At 37.8% G+C, this 17,952-nt stretch overlaps 5 protein-coding genes across 6 annotated transcripts; 4 read left to right on the top strand and 1 right to left on the bottom strand.

The window, feature by feature from the left end:
* The first annotated feature begins 210 nt into the window (after positions 1-210).
* On the top strand, positions 211-788 carry LOC111484549 (histone H4). The gene has a single exon (XM_023131203.1). The coding sequence runs from the start codon at positions 281-283 to the stop codon at positions 590-592; it is 312 nt and encodes a 103-aa protein (XP_022986971.1). The 5' UTR covers positions 211-280; the 3' UTR covers positions 593-788.
* A 2,418-nt stretch (positions 789-3,206) lies between these two features.
* On the bottom strand, positions 3,207-7,942 carry LOC111484551 (histone H2B.11-like). The gene is made up of 2 exons (XM_023131206.1): positions 7,388-7,942; positions 3,207-3,810 (listed from the first exon to the last, which is right to left on the bottom strand). Exons 1-2 carry the CDS (start codon positions 7,837-7,839, stop codon positions 3,363-3,365), a joined length of 900 nt encoding a protein of 299 aa, XP_022986974.1. The 5' UTR covers positions 7,840-7,942; the 3' UTR covers positions 3,207-3,362.
* A 1,292-nt stretch (positions 7,943-9,234) lies between these two features.
* On the top strand, positions 9,235-12,465 carry LOC111484424 (putative pentatricopeptide repeat-containing protein At5g59900). Of its 2 annotated transcripts, XM_023130999.1 has the most exons (2): positions 9,235-11,998; positions 12,069-12,465. In XM_023130999.1, the coding sequence occupies exons 1-2, from the start codon at positions 9,330-9,332 to the stop codon at positions 12,109-12,111; spliced, it is 2,712 nt and encodes a 903-aa protein (XP_022986767.1). In that variant the 5' UTR covers positions 9,235-9,329; the 3' UTR covers positions 12,112-12,465. The 2 variants fall into 2 exon arrangements, with proteins under 2 accessions (XP_022986767.1, XP_022986766.1); XM_023130998.1 differs by having other exon boundaries at positions 9,235-12,464.
* A 582-nt stretch (positions 12,466-13,047) lies between these two features.
* Positions 13,048-14,215, top strand: LOC111484538 (histone H2A). The gene is made up of 2 exons (XM_023131189.1): positions 13,048-13,373; positions 13,786-14,215. The coding sequence occupies exons 1-2, from the start codon at positions 13,167-13,169 to the stop codon at positions 14,026-14,028; spliced, it is 450 nt and encodes a 149-aa protein (XP_022986957.1). The 5' UTR covers positions 13,048-13,166; the 3' UTR covers positions 14,029-14,215.
* Positions 14,216-14,684: 469 nt separating this feature from the next.
* LOC111484528 (ras-related protein RABE1c-like) lies at positions 14,685-17,702 on the top strand. The gene is made up of 9 exons (XM_023131170.1): positions 14,685-14,851; positions 14,965-15,090; positions 15,465-15,537; positions 15,648-15,748; positions 16,289-16,354; positions 16,642-16,739; positions 16,974-17,036; positions 17,122-17,214; positions 17,334-17,702. Exons 2-9 carry the CDS (start codon positions 15,018-15,020, stop codon positions 17,415-17,417), a joined length of 651 nt encoding a protein of 216 aa, XP_022986938.1. The 5' UTR covers positions 14,685-14,851; positions 14,965-15,017; the 3' UTR covers positions 17,418-17,702.
* The last annotated feature ends 250 nt before the right edge of the window (positions 17,703-17,952 follow it).

Here is a 17,952-nt window from a genome sequence, read left to right as displayed (position 1 = left end):
TGCTGAAAATTAAAATTCGGCCTTCCCGCTGCCCGGACTCGGGAATTTTATCTTACCCGCCGAAGGAAAAAAAAAACGAGGGAATTCACGCGGATCGACCTTTTGAACCGTCGATCTTTCAAAAGATCCAACGGACAACATAATTCTTGGCTAAACTCCAAAATCAGGCTTCGAATTTCCTCATCCATAAATTGCCCGAATCCGCACGTATCGAACATCAAAATCAAAGCTCTGGACGGAGACTCACAGCGCTGTTCATTCCCCAAAATCATCGGCGACAATGTCTGGACGTGGTAAGGGAGGTAAGGGGTTGGGAAAGGGAGGAGCAAAGCGTCATAGGAAGGTTTTGAGAGATAACATTCAGGGAATTACAAAGCCCGCAATACGTCGTTTGGCTCGTAGAGGTGGCGTGAAGCGTATCAGTGGATTGATCTATGAAGAAACTCGAGGAGTTTTGAAGATTTTCCTTGAGAATGTGATTCGTGATGCTGTTACCTACACTGAGCATGCAAGGAGGAAGACGGTGACTGCTATGGATGTGGTCTATGCCTTGAAAAGGCAGGGAAGGACCTTGTACGGTTTCGGAGGTTAGATTTAGGGTTTAATTCGAAAATTTATTGTAGATCATTACTTTTGATCTGGTATTTCGTAGGCGAACTTGTTCTTATGAGTTTCTGTAAGTTAATTCCTCATCAGTTGAGAAATGACGGAATGTTTACTTCCTTGAAGATTTGTGCTATAAGAATTTCGCTTTTTCTCCTTGATTCGTCAATGAACTATGTTTCCTGATAACAGTCTATAATCTGACTGAATGAATTTGATGTATGTGTTATGTCCAAAGAAAAATGAGTTTCGGTTTCTTTTATTTACTGTATAAATGAGTTTCACTGCATTGTAAGGGTTTTGAGTCATTCAACTTTCAGCGCTGAAGTTTGAACTGATTAGAACATCAAATTTTCAAGTTTCAAATGTTTTCCACTGCATTGATGTGTGCTGTGATTGAGCCCATGATCTGACGCTTTGTTTTCTCCTATTTTTCCTCGGAGTTCATGTTCTGATTCAGAATTTGGGACTATGAACTCATCAGAAGTTCATATGAAATGTAAGAATATACGTTATTGTGCTCTGCTTGAATGGAATATAGAGTATCTGAATCTGTTGTTTCCATTGTTCTATATGTTTGGCTTTGATAACCCAGGGGAGGAAACTAATCCGTGATAGTTGTAAGCCATGAATTTTATCTGACCTGCCTGCATTATTTGAGGCTGGGGCTGCTTAGATTCATGTTGCAGGTTAACATTTAATTCCGGCAATGGCAACTAATGCTTGAAATAGCAGGTTGACCAAGAAGGCACTTCTGTAGCTGTCTTCTTTGCTAAATTTAAAATATTTTCAGGTGAGTTTTTGGGTTGCCCATTACACCACTCCGCTGGTGACTTTTCTGTTTGTGACGGGTTTGAAGATGATAATATGTTATACTTGTAACAACTCAACTCCACCGCTAATGGATGTTATCTTCTTTGGGCCTACTCTTCAAGAGCTTCCCTTCAAAGTTTTAAAAAATGTTTTCTAGGGAGAGGTTTCCACACTCTTATAAGGCAGCCTCTCCCTAGTAGACATGTTTTAAAACTGAGGATGATAGCGATACATAATGGGCCAAAGCGGATAATATTTGCTAACGGTGGGCTTGAGTTGCTACCATACTAGATTTCACTTCGGGCTGATTTTGTGATTTTGTGATGGAGCATAGAATTTCAGGTCTTGTGACTGGTTTCAATTTCTCTACTGGATCAAGCCATTAGCCATCTGTTACTGCTTACCAGGTAACATTCAGATTTCGATATACTAATGGAGCTTTAGTGATTCCTTTGTTCTTCCACTGTTTATTAGCCAATGTGATGAGGATGCCTGAGTTTTCCACTTTCCTATCTGTCTATATCTTGTTTTAACATTCAGATATTAGCCTGTGGTACTTTCACACTTCTTTTCCCCTCTAGCTTTCTACTTTAATTGTTGAAGACCTTGTCATTATAGCTTCCTCTATGTGTATGATGTTTTCATATGCTGCCTGTAAATTCCAATTCCAAGAATTGATCTCATCTTTTGCCTGCTTCCTCTCTGAGCATTATTTTGAGCTTCACTGATTCATTGGCACTTGCTTGCTTTAAGTCATGATTTTGTGCCAACACAAATGAGAGCAAAGAATGAGAGCAAAGAAGGAAGAGTTTGTCATTACAACGAGAGTTTTAAAGATTTTTTTAACTCAATCCAATTCAAATAAGGTGGCTTAACTCAAATTGTATGTATTGAGTTGGGTCATCGATTCTTTGAATACTCCTAATGATTAGCCAAAGTCTACTTTGTGTTTTCCCGACTCACCCCCTTCTGAAGTTTTTTTTTTTTTTTTTTTATCAATATTTCAATAAAAATTCCAATAACTCGAATTGTGATGTTGATGCTTTGTTGTGTGCGTACTTCATAACTCAAGCACATTGCTCTGTCTTAAAAGTACTCAAGACCATGGTCACATGTGCAGCAGGGTGAGCGTGCCTCATTCAACAATTCCAATCGAGCATACTAGGGATGCTTCAAGGCCCCTTGCTAAAGTGCTTTGTGTCATGGTAATGCTCGTCCAAGGCGTGTTGCTCAGGACCGCATGCTCATGACAACCCAAACTTTTTGTCTTTTAATGTTGGCCAAACATGAAATGACTCGAAATGTACTACAAAAGGATATGATTAGTTGTCAAATTTTTCTGCAATAGTTATATGTAAGCCATTGTCTTTTTACTTATATTTTCATATAACACAAAATTCAATTTTTCATCCCGTTTTCTAAAACCTTCTTGAACCAAAACAAGAGGCTCGAACATAGATCGTTTGGCGGTAAGCGACACAAAAAATAAATAGAATTAATTCACTTGAGAAGTAAGTTATCACACCGATCGCAATTGCCATACTTAGCACCTGGCACTGCCACTGGCAATTGTGACACTTAAGCACCTGGCCTTATTGTTCTCAATGATATCATAAAAACTCCATCCAAAGGAGGCCATCTTCGAAGACGCAGGGAATTCGGGTTTCGCAGATTCGTCAATAGTAGAGGGATTTGCCAAAGAAGAGACCATTTAAATATTATGTTGTAATATTTTCAAAAATAATAACAGAATTTTGAAATTATTAAATTAATTGCAAGAGAAAAGCGAATTTGAACAAAAATTAATTCCATTACTTGAAAATGAAACGAAGCATATACAAATCACAAGCATCTATTGGTGAAGGAAATCGACAAACCCAAAGTAGAGGACTACGAACCCTAATTTTTTTTCCAGCTTTTCAACCTAAAATCACCTAATTCTGGATTTAAGAACTTGTGAACTTAGTCACGGCCTTGGTGCCCTCAGAAACAGCGTGCTTGGCTAACTCACCGGGAAGAACAAGCCTGACAGCCGTCTGAATCTCCCGCGAAGTTATGGTTGGCTTCTTATTGTAGCGAGCCAACTTAGAAGATTCCTGAGCAAGTTTCTCGAAGATATCGTTGATGAAGCTGTTCATGATACCCATGGCCTTGCTGGAGATTCCGATGTCTGGATGAACTTGTTTCAGCACCTTGAATATGTAGATCTTGTACGTCTCTATGCTCTTCTTCGACCTCTTCTTCTTTTTGTCTCCAGCAGCAGCGCCGCTTTCCTTCGGCAGCTTCTTTCCCGCCTTGAGCTTTTTCTCCGCCGGTCCTTTCTCCGCGACTGATTTCTTCTCCTCTACCGGCTTCTCGGCGGCCGGCTTCTTCTCGGCGGGCTTCTTTTCGGCCTTAGGTGCCATCGGAAATCGCTAAATTTAACAAAGAGAGGAGAAAACTCAAAAGATCGAATTCGAATCTACTCACAGATGAATGCAGAATACCCTAAATCAAGTGCGACTTATATATTTATACGTGCCTTCAATAAATTTTGATTCGCTAACGAAGGAAGCCACAGATTGCTGAGCTGGCTTTATAAAGAACGTTCGATCATGTTTTGGATGAGAAATAAATCAACGGTCTACTAGTGGGATGACTTGAGAAAAAGTTCCCGCCTTGTCCAAACCATCTACCACGTGGCAGTCCTTTATTCGTTCTACAAGTTAGTTGCGGATTGGTGAGTTGTAATCCAGCATTGTCCAGTTCTCGACCATTTTGACGTCATATCTCTATATCATCAAAATTTAATATTTATTATTACTATTTAACCAAATCCAATGATATAATTAAGTTTAAAATATATTTAATACAAAAATTAGATATCTAAAAATAGCATTAATAATAAATAAAATTTAAACTTTTTTATTCCTCATCAAATAGCTATTTTCTATACAAAATTTAAAATGTATTAATTTTTAATTAAGACGCTTAATTTTTCAATACAAACAATTGACACAAAATAGAAAGAGGCAAAGATCCTTTCACAGTTGGGCTTGGGCCCAGTATCATGCAGCAGTCCATTTTGAATGGGCCATTCTACATTTTCAAGGCCCAATGAAATTTTCAGACCTCTTGCTCTGAGCATCGGGCACCAACCCCAAATTTTCATCGGCAAAATTCAAAACAGAGCCGAGGATCGATCGAATGAACACAAAGAGCCTTTGTTCTTGAAATTGCATCAACTGTGATCGAATCGAGAAGTCTCAGAACTCTCCCACAATCCAACGGATCTAACGAAGCAAGCCGAAACGCCGACGCCGAGTGCCGCAAAGACAGTAGGAACGAAGAAATCCAAATTGGACCGATTCACCATTTTCGCCGGCACGCACAGAACATCGCCGGGAAGGTCCAGCGGGATCCTGATGTAGCCGTCACGACCGCATGATTTGGAAAACGACGAAGATAGCGACGTCGCATTGGTGAAAATAAACACCGGAGCAAAGGAGGCCACGGCAGCTGTTAGCGTTAGTAGCACCGTCCACTTGGCGGCGGTGAGACAGAGAGGGGGATACAGAGAGAAGCGGTGGAGGATGGAGATGGCCATTGGAGAAGGAAGAAGAAAGTAAACGACAAGGCTTGTTATGCGGATGAATCTGGGTATGGCATCGAGGGGTTATTTTATTTGAAGACGGAGGGAAAATGGGTGCACGTTTAACAAACTGCCTGAGGAAGATTCTTCTCTGTTTCATTTATATCAGGTTGCCACGTTTTTTTTGAGTATCTGAAAAGGAAAAAAAGAAAAGTTTTTAGTCTCGGGAAGATCATGAGTATACAATAAGGGACAGTGTTAACGTTAAACTATACAAACTTATGTTCAAAATGAATAATATCATAATGAAAATCTTAAGTATATAAATAAAGGACACTATCGATGTAAAACTATGAAAGTTTATACTCAAAATGGACAATATATGAGTCCATAAATAAGGACACTATGGATATTAAGCTATGAAATCTTATGCTCAAAATGGACAATATCATAAAAGAAATATCCAGAGTATATAAATAAAGGATAGATACTATCGATATTAATACCGATAAATATACAAATTCATTACCAAATATAAGTGTTATGATCCCAAAAAACAAAACCCACAACTACTAATATATCACTCGAGTAAAGGAAGATTCAATTATAAATAAGGGACACTACCGACATTAATACCGATAAATATACGAATTCATTACCAAATATAGGTGTTATGATCCCAAAAAACAAAACCCACAACTATTAATGTATCACTCAAGTGAAGGAGGATTCAATTATAAATAAGGGACACTACCGACATTAATACCGATAAATATACGAATTCATTACCAAATATAAGTGTTATGATCCCAAAAAACAAAACCCACAACTATTAATGTATCACTCGAGTAAAGGAAGATTCAATTATAAATAAGGGACACTACCGACATTAATACCGATAAATATACGAATTCATTACCAAATATAAGTGTTACGATCCCAAAAAAACAAAACTCACAACTATTAATGTATCACTCAAGTAAAGGGAAGATACATGATTGAAACGAAACGACATTTGAATGAGAGTGATACTAAAGAGAGTACAGTTAAGGACTTAAAAGAATTGGAAGCTATGACACGACCTATACCTATAAGATCCAACTTCGCCGACAATGGCTCGATCATAAAAACTCTAAAATTAAAGCATGTTTAGCTAAAAAGAAAAATCTTATGCGAAGTGATCTCTTAGAAAAATTTCTAAAAAATACCGGAATAAAGACAAAAAGTGTTAAAGAATCCGGGTTAGTTTGTAAAGGTAGTCTAGACTCTTAAAAATGCTTCAAAAAAAAATATATATATATAGTATAATCATGTTGCAAAAGAAGGTCAAGACTGTGTTTCAAACCTACAATTAATCTAAAAAAAATTAAATAGATATCTATTCTTGGAGTTGGAGAAAGAGACAGAATGCACCGCGGTTACCACCCACAACATAAACTCAGTCTTTCACAGAAGACACCATAAAATTTGGAGTCTTCTGATTATATGATGCAGACAAGCTAACAAACAAAAGTATCGATCTGATGAACGACAAGTAAAAATACAAGTATTCCTTGAAAATTCAGCAATGCCAGCACTAAGATGATTCTAAGTAATAGAGTATTATTAAGGCAACAATCATGGTTATTTACGATTTCAAAATAATCAAAGAACAAGCAAGAAGAACATCTAACCCAACAAGTCTTCAAATGGCAGCCGGCAGTAGCAGCATCAGCACTTTCTTGTATCGTGTAGCAAAATTCATCTCGTGCTAGACAGATTACAGCAAAAAAAAAACACAATTAAAACCAATGTGAAATCAAATTTCTACGCCATACTTGAAAATGCCCGAGTATTCAAACAAAAACAAATCAAGATATCAAAAATCATAGCCACTGATGAGAGATCAGTTGAGAATAAGGCTACAAAAAGCCCAAGAATCTAAAACATGTATGCATAGATGAGACATCTTAATTGATCACGATGGAAAGTGTACAAAAGTTTGTGATGCAGAAAACAATCTCAATCCAGGAAGAACAAATACAAGAGCTCCAAATTCAACGGGCGAACAGTGATTTTTGATGGCAAGGAGAAAATTCCCAATGACATGATTCAGACGTCTATCAGCAAGGTCAAAAAGTAAGAGATCAACAATTTCGCTCCGAAGATCAGCCAGATAATTTTCTTTTGACGAGAAGAGACAGATGAACAAAACCACTTCTATTACAAGCACATAAAAGTAAAATTTACAAATCATAAGCATCTATATGAGAAAACTTGTAAAATCCAAAAGCTATCAAATACAAGAACGCATCATAATAGGTAAAACAGAGCTCCTAACCCTAATTTCTTAACAATCTCTTTCACCTAAAGGCAACTATCGGTATCCATTGCTTCGCCTAATTCAGATTCTAAGAACTTGTGAACTTAGTTACTGCCTTAGTACCCTCAGACACGGCGTGCTTGGCCAACTCACCGGGAAGAACAAGCCTGACGGCTGTCTGGATCTCCCTTGAAGTTATGGTAGGTTTCTTGTTGTAACGAGCCAACTTAGATGACTCCTGAGCGAGTTTCTCAAAGATATCGTTGATAAAACTATTCATGATACCCATGGCCTTGCTGGAAATACCGATGTCTGGATGAACTTGCTTCAGCACCTTGAAGATGTAGATCTTGTACGTCTCTACGCTCTTCTTCGACCTCTTCTTCTTCTTATCTCCAGAAGCAGCGGCACCGCCTTCCTTCGGAAGCTTCTTTCCAGCCTTGGGCTTTTTCTCCGCCGGAGCTTTCTCCGCGACAGATTTCTTCTCCTCGGCCGGCTTTTCGGCGGCTGGCTTCTTCTCGGCGGGTTTCTTATCTGCCTTTGGCGCCATCGAAATTTGCTGAGACAGACAACGGGCGGTGGAAAATTGAGAATCGGATTCGAGATCGATGAACAACAAGATACTAATTGCTTAGAAGAACTAGCTCGGGCTCATCAATTTATACGAGCTTTCGCTATGTTTTGATTTGCTGCGGTCGAAGCCTCAGATTGCTGACCTGTCTTAATATAATACGTTCGATCTTATTTTGGATGATCGATAAATCAACGGTCTATAAGAGGCATGACTTCAGAACAAAGTTTCCTTCTTACCCAGACCGGCCGCCACGTGGTAGTTCTTGATTCGTTGTTCATATCGGTTGCGAATTGGTGAGGTGTAACCAAGAATTGTCCAATTTAACCATTTTGCCACCAACTTTCTATATTCGTAATATAAAGTTTTTTTTAGAAAATATTCATTTTTCAGTAAATTATAAAAAATACTCTCAATTTTATAATTTGTTTTAATAATATGTATAAAATTTTAAAATTATCAATTTTATCCTAGAAAAAATAAAAATTATGACCGAACGTTAATTTTTTTTTAAATACCCTTAAATTAAAAAAAATAAAAATAAAAAATTATATTATTAAAAAACACATGTATTCGTGCTTGAAACACCATGAATATTGAACGATGAAAGAACATTTTTAGAATACACAATGGATACTTAAAAGGTCATTATTAGAAAACAAACACCATTGCAATGAGCGGTGAGAACTTTAATATGCTAGAAACACACTATTAACAGGGTTCGTATGGTGTTAATATGGGAGTATATGACTGCTGACCGAAATTATGTCTACACCCACTAGAGCTAAAATGCCCCTATATGTATCATAAGAGACGTGACTAGTCATCAATTATTTATTCTTATATTATACGTTATCAAAGTTGCAACACATTTCACTGCTCACGTTTTCTAAACATATTTTTCTCAAATATGACAAAGATGGTCGGTAAAGGTTGATACTCACAAGAATGACTTGTTCGTTAGGTTAGAATAGGTGTCGCACAATCATTGTTCGGGTGCCATAAGAGTGTAATCGTGACAAAAATGCACTAAATGACAAAATATATATATTTTAAAATATACAATATTTATTTTATTATATATATATATATAATTGTTTGAAAGATAATTTTCAAAATATATATTGAAATTGAATGGCATGGGTTTAAAAATAAATAAATATTTGATTTATTAAAAATATTTGAATCCTTAAAAAGAAGAATTTAGTTGGGTTTAAAAATAAAATTTTAGTTGTACAGGCAAATGGACGAGGCCCAATTTTAGTTTTATACAAGCAATGGAAGAGGCCGAAGAAATCACGTTGGGCTGCAATCAAAAGCTACAAATTACTTTGTTTATGGGCCCTTCTGCGGATTCGTCCAACATTCTTCAGCTTCAAATCAACAAATCACTCCCATTCCGGATCGAAGCATCAGTTCTAGCACCAAGTTTCGAGCTGGTTCCGCTCTCAGTCTCAATCATCCCCTTGATGAAGTTCATTCGATATCGCCGATCGTTGAGAACTCCGAATGTCGACGGAAGAAGATTCAGAAAGTTTTGTACATGGCGGAGGAACCTCGAAGAGAACAATGAAAACGATTCGCAGTTCGTTTACGAGATCGAGCAGATTGTTCGAGGAAAACAAAACTGGAGGATTGCCTTCAACAACGCATTAATTTCGGTTAATTTAAAGCCACACCACGTAGAAAAGGTTTTGATTCGAACACGCGACGACTCCAGGTTAGCCTTGAGATTCTTCAATTTCATGGGACTACATGGAAATTTCCATCACTCCACTGCGTCATTCTGTATTTTAATTCATTCGCTAGTTCAGAATAGTTTGTTTTGGCCTGCTTCTTCTCTGTTGCACACTGTTTTGCTCCGTGGACTAAATCCAGTTGAGATTTTTGATAATCTATTGGAGTCTTATAAGAGGTACGAATTTTCTTCGACTTCAGGTTTTGATATGTTGATTCAATATTATGTTCAAAACAAGAGAGAAAGAGATGGTGTTTTGATTATAAATCTTATGAGGGATTATGGTTTGTTCCCTGAAGTTAGAACTCTGAGTGCTTTATTAAATGCTCTTGCTCGAATTAGGAAATTCTGCCAGGTCTTGGAACTATTTGATGCCCTTGTGAATGCGGGCGTTAAGCCCGACAGTTATATTTACACGGTGGTGGTCAAATGCTTGTGTGAATTGAAGGACTTTAACAAGGCCAATGATATCATTAATCAGGCTGAGCGAAATGGGTGTGGTTTGAGCATTGTAACTTATAACGTGTTTATCCATGGGCTCTGCAAGAGCCAGCGAGTTTGGGAGGCTGTTGAGATCAAGAGATTGCTGGGTGAAAAGGGTTTGAAAGCAGATGTCGTTACTTATTGTACATTAGTGTTGGGATTGTGCAGAATCCAGGAATTCGAGGTTGGCCTGGAGGTGATGGATGAAATGATTGAGCTCGGTTATGTTCCGAGCGAAGCTCCCGTTTCAGGAGTCGTTGAGGGGTTGAGGAAAATGGGGAGTATTGAAGTTGCCTTTGAGTTGCTAAACAAAGTTGGGAAACTTGGGGTAATGCCTAACCTATTTGTTTATAATTCAATGATCAATTCACTGTGCAAAACTGGGAAATTGGACGAAGCCGAGCTGCTTTTTAGTGTAATGACTAAAAGGGGTTTGTTTCCAAATGATGTTACGTATACTATCTTGATTGATGGATTTGGAAGATCGGCCAAACTGGACGTTGCTTTCTATTACTTCAACAAAATGATCGAGTCTGGCTTAAGTGCAACTGTGTACTCGTACAATTCGCTGATAAGTGGTCAGTGCAAGTTTGGGAACATGAGAACGGCCGAGCTTCTCTTCAAGGAGATGGTCGACAAAGGATTGATACCGACAGTGGCAACTTATACTTCATTGATAAGTGGATATTGCAGAGAAGGGTTAATGCCAAAAGCATTCAGGATATATCATGAAATGACTGAAAAGGGGATTGCTCCAAATGCTTTTACCTTTACTTCTCTTATTTCTGGTCTGTGTCATATTAATAAAATGGCCGAAGCGAGTAAATTATTCGATGAAATGGTTGAACTGAACATTCTTCCAAATGAGGTGACTTATAACGTTTTGATCGAGGGGCACTGTAGGGAAGGTAACACCACGAGAGCTTTCGAATTGCTGGATGAAATGATTAAGAAGGGCTTATCACCCGACACATACACGTATAGGCCCCTAATTGCTGGCCTTTGTTCTACTGGTAGAGTTTCTGAAGCGAAGGAGTTCATAAATGACCTTCACCACGAGCATCGAAGGCTGAATGAGTTGTGTTATACCGAACTTCTGCAAGGTTTCTGCAAGGAAGGAAGAGTTAAGGAAGCGCTCGTTGCTCGCCAAGAGATGGTAGGACGTGGAATGCATATGGATCTAATAAGTTATGCTGTGCTTATCTATGGAGCTTTGAAGCAGAATGATAGAAGATTGTTTGATCTTCTAAGGGAAATGCATAGTCAAGGAATGAAACCAGATAAGGTAATATACACCACTTTGATTGATGGCTCCATCAAAGCAGGAGATCTTAGAAAGGCATTTGGATTTTGGGACATTATGATTGGTGAAGGATGCATTCCCAATTCTGTGACATACACGGCATTGGTGAACGGGTTACTCAAGGCAGGATATGTCAATGAGGCTAAACTACTTTTCAAGCGTATGCTCGTCCACGAGGCCACTCCTAATCATATAACTTACGGTTGTTTTCTCGATCACCTCACAAAAGAAGGAAATATGGAGAATGCTCTGCAACTACACAATGCAATGCTCAAAGGGACTTTAGCGAATCCCGTCACTTATAATATACTCATCCGAGGTTATTGTCAGATAGGAAAGTTTCACGAGGCAGCCCAGCTTCTCGATGGAATGATTGGAAACGGTATCGTTCCAGATTGCATTACATATTCGACATTTATCTATGAATATTGTAAGAGGGGTAATGTTACTGCGGCTGTCGAGATGTGGGAGTGTATGTTACGGAGGGGCTTGAAGCCTGATACGGTAGTATTTAACTTTCTAATACATGCTTGCTGTCTCACTGGTGAACTGGACCAGGCTTTGCGGTTGCGCAATGACATGATGTCAAGGGGTTTGAAACCAACTCGGTCGACATACTATTCCCTGATTGGTGCGAGTTGCTCAACAGGAGCCAGCTCGATGCTAGTTCAGTAGTAAGTCAACATATTATTCCCTGATTGGTGCAAGTTGCCCAGCGAGGAGCTAGCTCGATGCTAGTTCAGTAATAAGCCGACATATTATTCCTTGATTGGTGCAAGTTGCTCAGCAAGGAGCTAGCTCGATGCTAGTTCAATAGTAAGTGAGTTTGGGCTCGAAAGGAAAAGCCTAAGGAGGACAATATCGGGTAGTAGTGAGTTTGGCCATTACAAACCTCCCTTATCGAGGCACATGTTGCATCCAAAGGAGTCACTGTCTTTCTCCCGTTCTTGGTTCATATCACGAATCAATCTTCATAGTGAATTGTATGCTGTATGCTTTATACACCTAACGAAAAAACATCTTTCCATTTTTTCCCATTTTTCATTTAAATGGAAATTTTCCACCTACTCCGAAAAAAACATTATGGATAAAACATGTCTTTAGGCAATCATTTACATGTTTTTTTTATTTTTTTTTTATTTTTATAAATATATTGTCAAAAAAAAAAGTTTCATAAATTCTATAATAATAATGACAATAATAAAACATATTTAACAAATGGATTGCAAAACCAAACGTGTTTTTGTTTGTTGTTTATTGTTTATTTTTCACATTATTTGTCTTAAAATCCTTACTTAATCAAATACTAAATAAGCCATTAATTTCACTTTAATTGTCGCAATTTTGCATTTCAAAACCCTAATTATTTGCTTATTATTGTTAAATAAGATAAATAGTAAAATGGACTTAATCTAATTTACCCAAATAAATAGAAATTAATTAAAAAGACGCAAATTTCTTAATAGGGAAAACCTAGCGGGAAATTTGAAAATTTTCGATGAAAAACACAAAAGAATTAAAATCTCTATACTCGCTTTTCATTGGTCCATTCAAAAGCGCCACGGATCGGTAACATAATTCATTCACAACCGTCGACCAAATATCAATCCAACAGATCACGTTCTTCCAACACATTCGCCGGTTCCCGCTGCGTTATAAAATCAGCGGCAACTCGCAAACCTGATCCGAACCAAACCCGCCAATTTGCTTAACCATCGACTATAACTCTCCGGCGAGCAGCGGCTTCGTTCTTTTCATAGTAGGACCTTCAGGCAACATTCAATGGAGGCCAGCGGCAAGGCAAAGAAGGGCGCAGGAGGAAGAAGAGGAGGCGAGAAGAAGAAATCGGTTTCCCGTTCCGTTAAGGCCGGCTTGCAGTTCCCCGTCGGTCGTATCGCTCGTTATCTGAAGAAAGGAAGATACTCTCAGCGTGTCGGCACCGGCGCTCCGGTCTATTTAGCAGCAGTCATGGAGTATCTAGCCGCTGAGGTAATCAATTGGATCGCGATTTTCCTCTCCTTTTTTTTGTTAGATGAACAGACTCTCCACACTCAACAACCATATGATATTGTTCATTTTTTCTTTTTTGTGCTTTAACAAAATGCTTAGTACTAATAAAATTATTTTTAGATTATAAACTCATGATTAACACTTCTTTCGATTATAAATTCATGATCAACACTTTCCTTCCCCTTGAACAAAGTATGTTTTTCTTTTTTCGAGGCTGACTCCTTTGGAATCTTAATCATTTTTTATTGTCTTAGGCTTGATTTCTCTTTTTTTTTTTTTTTAGAGTTGTTTGTTTGACATTCCGGATTAAATTGGCATGAATAGCATCCCACACTTTTCATTTCTCTCATTAGAATTGCCATTTTCGCTTATCTAACTACGCGATTTACAGGTTCTTGAGTTAGCTGGAAATGCCGCTAGAGACAACAAGAAGAACAGAATCATTCCAAGGCACGTTCTATTAGCGATTAGGAACGACGAAGAACTCGGAAAATTGCTCGCCGGCGTAACCATTGCCAGTGGTGGTGTTCTTCCAAACATCAACCCGGTGCTGTTGCCGAAGAAGACGGACAAGGCTTTGAAAGAGCCGAAATCTCCATCGAAGGCCGGTAAGTCGCCGAGCAAGGTGGCTTGATCGTAGAATTACAGAGTTTGAGTTGGATGATTCTGTAATTTATGACGGTGTTTTGGATTTTGTTTGTAATGGTAGACGAAGATTAGGGATTAGGGCCTTGGAATGCAATACTGTAATCGATAATGGCTATTTAGGGATTTTCCGGCGAGGAATCAAACCAGAAGCTCTACTCGTAGTTAATCGTTAATCACAAACTTATTAATGATTGATAGTAATGAAATGGAATTAATTAAGTCAAAAAAAATGTTTTAAATGATTTATTAATTATTATTTATATAAATAACGTTTTATTCTGTTGTTATTTATAGGAAAATATATGTTCGTAGTTTTTTTAGGCGAGAAAAATATTATTGGTTTAAATATTAATGGGATATTATTAAAAGAATATTCAAATTAGAGTGGGACCCACCGTTGGGCAATTTGCTGAGGTGGCCAACTAATTGACACCAAATTTCATTTCCGTTTCAATAATGCATTGGGGAATCTTAATTAAGAGTAATAATAAATTTGTAGTAATTTTAAATAATATATTAACTATTACACGTGGCATAAAAGAAAGTGAAAAATATGTTGACGACAGGTGTCAGCATATAATTGGTCAAACTATTTCATAGGGTTCACGGTCTGGTCCCGCTAAAGAAAGGGAATAAGGTCCGAGATAAAGGTCTCTTTATAGGCGATGAGCCTCTGAACGAATTTTTTTTTCCTGTTTCTCGCTAATATCGCCAAATTAACCAACGAATCACTGTCGATCTCTCTCTAAACTCGCACGCGCCACCTTACGCGCCTCGCCGGTGACTTGGTTGTTTCTGTCTTGGAATCGGTACATTTCTCTAGCATTTTGGAGTTTTATGCCTTTCTGTATTTTGTTCGTTTATGGAGTTGGTGTTTTTTTTTTTTTTTTTTTCATTTCGGGTTGTTTTGATGATGTTTTAGGTTATTTCCAAGGGAGGCTTGTCTTTTTCTTGATCGATTTGATTGGAATTGTAATGGCTGCTCCACCTGCAAGAGCTCGGGCGGATTATGATTATCTCATAAAGCTTCTTTTAATCGGCGATAGCGGTGTGTAATTTTCTTTTCGGTTTCAAATAGAGCCTCATTTTCTAATATTTTCTTTGAGGTTGTCTCATTATGGTTTGTTGATTCGGAACGCGCGAAAATTTTCCTTTGGGAATGCTTGTTTTTCTTGGATCTGGGATCGCTCTCCCTGATCCCTCAGGTTTTTTTTGGATGATAATATCATTACTCATTGCGCTGAAATTGATTTGGTGATTGAGGAAGCTTGTTGCTGATTGGATATATTTTACACGATGTAAATTTGAACATCTTCATTTTATCGACGGCATTCTTTCTGTTGAATTGCTGATTCTGTTCGCATTGTAATGCCACCTAATGATGTTCTTTGTTTCTGTTCATTTGGTTGCTTATTCGTGCAGGTGTTGGTAAGAGTTGCCTTCTCTTACGTTTTTCAGATGGATCCTTCACCACTAGTTTTATCACTACCATTGGGTGTGTATGATCTTCAATTTTCTAGATGAATGCAAATGCCCATGTCTAGTGGGATTAAGGAAGTAAAAAGTTTACATCTGGACTAACTATGTCATTTTTTCCTCCTGCAGTATTGATTTCAAAATCAGAACCATTGAGCTTGATGGAAAGCGGATCAAGCTCCAAATTTGGGATACGGCTGGTCAAGAGCGCTTCCGTACAATCACCACAGGTATTCTTTTCCACCCTTCGTGATCATACACTTGTCTGTTGCTGGGAGGTGGAATCATGATAGATATATATAACATTGTGTTTGAATGAAATTGATTTGTGGCTCTTCTTTTCTACATCTCTGTCTAAATTGTAAATCTTTCATGGAATGGCTAATTGTTTTACCTTTAAGATTCGAGTTGAAATTGGAGTTGAGTGTCTTGGGATTGTTTGTTGAGTTGAACTTGGAGTTGAGTGTCTTGGGATTGTTTGTTGTTGCTGATCTCGTATTAGGCCTATGAATGATGATGTTTGACAGCATAGGTTGCAGTTTCTTCTTTGCTAATTGATTCTCTTTTCTTTGTTTGACAAGATGTTTGTGAGATCTCATGTCGGTTGGAGAGGGGAACGAAACATTTTTTATAAGGATGTAGAAACCTCTCCCTAACAGACGTGTTTTAAAATGTTTTTATCATGTGCTAGATTGTATCATTAGCATTAATCATCTTAACAAACATTCCAATTAGCAGAGTTTCTCAACTCTTCCGTTTGTTGTTTTCAGCTTACTACCGTGGAGCAATGGGCATTTTGCTGGTCTACGATGTAACAGATGAATCATCTTTCAACAGTAATCACCATGTTTACCATTTTTGCTTGCAGATTTTTCTTTTGGTGAATTACATTCAATCTTTGTACAAAATTTTATTGAATCCAATGTATCCTTCCATCATTTATTATGCTTTTTCCTATGTGGTGGATGGTCAAGGACGTTTGATAGACTTATGAGCTGATGTAGTACTCGCCCCTATCTCTAACAGGGCTTATGCATTCCACTCGCTATTGTATAAACGAGCGTTTTCTTCCATTTTTGTTATCATTTTGCCTACTCATTTCTTATTCTCTAACCATTTTCAGATATTAGAAATTGGATTCGCAATATCGAACAACATGCTTCTGATAACGTCAACAAAATATTGGTTGGAAACAAGGCTGACATGGATGAAAGCAAAAGGGTATGTCATATTCTGCTATAAAAGCTGAAAAGAAAGGCATAAACTGATTTTATCTCCTTGGATATTCAGTCTAGCCTAGTATCTGGAGCACAGAATATATGAAATAGATTCCAAACTATTATAAAAAATATTAGAACTATGATTCATACTTATCAGACCTCGTGGCCGGACTCCGAAAAAAGAGCTAAATGGTTATGCCACTCACCTCGTGCTTTTAATATCCTTCTCTGTCAGGCTGTGCCTAAATCCAAAGGACAAGCGCTTGCTGATGAGTATGGGATCAAATTCTTCGAAACTGTGAGTTGCTTGCTTGCTCTTCCTTTTGTCTAATTTTTCCACAAGAGTGTGTAAAGTTGGAGGCTGAAAGATATTTGCATTACAGAGTGCAAAGACAAATCTTAATGTGGAAGAAGTTTTCTTCTCAATAGCAAGGGATATAAAACAGCGTCTCTCTGATACTGATTCAAAAGCCGAGGTATTCTATTGTTATGCTATTAGATCACCCAATAATTAAGAACAACATAAGCTCTATTACCTTTTATTTTTCTGAATTCACGAACTAAAAAGTCGGGCTTTTGTTACGTTTGCTCGCAGTCGTCGACGATCAAGATTAATCAACAAGACCAGGGAGACAATGCTGGTCAGGCTGCGCAAAAATCAAGCTGCTGTGGTTCTTAAGATGATCAATCCCTTTGAAGTAGTCATGATATTGAAGCCACACTTCATTGATGGTGGGGGCATCTTAGTTATTTCGTGATTCTTTTGAATTTCATTTAGTGTGTGTAATAGATACATAGGTAATTTCACGTTTTAGAATTTCATTTATGGTCATTGTCTATAATGATAAAGAGATTTATTTGGTCTGTTTACCTTTCCTTTTTGGCTTTTGAGGAACAATGTTATCCCCAATTATTTGTTTGCTATAAGAAGGTTTGTATATAAGCAACTATTTTTACTTCAAAATGACTAATTATTTCCGTCTTATTACTCTTTCTCTAAACTGAAAGAAGCTTGGTGTGTGTCGAGGGACTTTTTTGGACCAATCTAAAAATTTCCAACCCTCTATTTTCAAGTTGGGTTTGGATTGTATAACAACGGAGTGTAGAGAGAAGTCTGACAAAAATGGAACGAAGCATCAAGCGGAGAGATAGTCAATGACGACATTTAACGAGAAACACAGAGACGAGGTCGGGTGGAGAAATAAAAATTGATA

This window comes from Cucurbita maxima, unplaced genomic scaffold (genome assembly GCF_002738345.1).
Source record: "Cucurbita maxima cultivar Rimu unplaced genomic scaffold, Cmax_1.0 Cma_Scf00009, whole genome shotgun sequence".
Classification (NCBI taxonomy): Eukaryota; Viridiplantae; Streptophyta; class Magnoliopsida; order Cucurbitales; family Cucurbitaceae; genus Cucurbita; species Cucurbita maxima.
Note: the sequence above shows the minus strand (reverse complement) of the source record. Positions and strands in the feature narration are given on the sequence as shown.

What these genes read in the sequence shown, in the direction of transcription:
- LOC111484549 (XM_023131203.1), top strand. Translation starts at nt 281, where the DNA reads ATGTCTGGACGTGGTAAGGGAGGTAAGGGGTTGGGAAAGGGAGGAGCA.
- LOC111484551 (XM_023131206.1), bottom strand. Translation starts at nt 7,839, where the DNA reads ATGGCGCCAAAGGCAGATAAGAAACCCGCCGAGAAGAAGCCAGCCGCC. An exon ending in AAGGCAGTAACTAAGTTCAC is followed by an intron (nt 3,811 to 7,387) that starts AAGTTCTTAGAA and finishes GATGGCACCTAA; the next exon opens with GGCCGAAAAGAAGCCCGCCG.
- LOC111484424 (XM_023130998.1), top strand. Translation starts at nt 9,330, where the DNA reads ATGAAGTTCATTCGATATCGCCGATCGTTGAGAACTCCGAATGTCGAC.
- LOC111484538 (XM_023131189.1), top strand. Translation starts at nt 13,167, where the DNA reads ATGGAGGCCAGCGGCAAGGCAAAGAAGGGCGCAGGAGGAAGAAGAGGA. An exon ending in TGGAGTATCTAGCCGCTGAG is followed by an intron (nt 13,374 to 13,785) that starts GTAATCAATTGG and finishes CGCGATTTACAG; the next exon opens with GTTCTTGAGTTAGCTGGAAA.
- LOC111484528 (XM_023131170.1), top strand. Translation starts at nt 15,018, where the DNA reads ATGGCTGCTCCACCTGCAAGAGCTCGGGCGGATTATGATTATCTCATA. An exon ending in ACATGGATGAAAGCAAAAGG is followed by an intron (nt 16,740 to 16,973) that starts GTATGTCATATT and finishes CTTCTCTGTCAG; the next exon opens with GCTGTGCCTAAATCCAAAGG. An exon ending in GGATCAAATTCTTCGAAACT is followed by an intron (nt 17,037 to 17,121) that starts GTGAGTTGCTTG and finishes TTTGCATTACAG; the next exon opens with AGTGCAAAGACAAATCTTAA.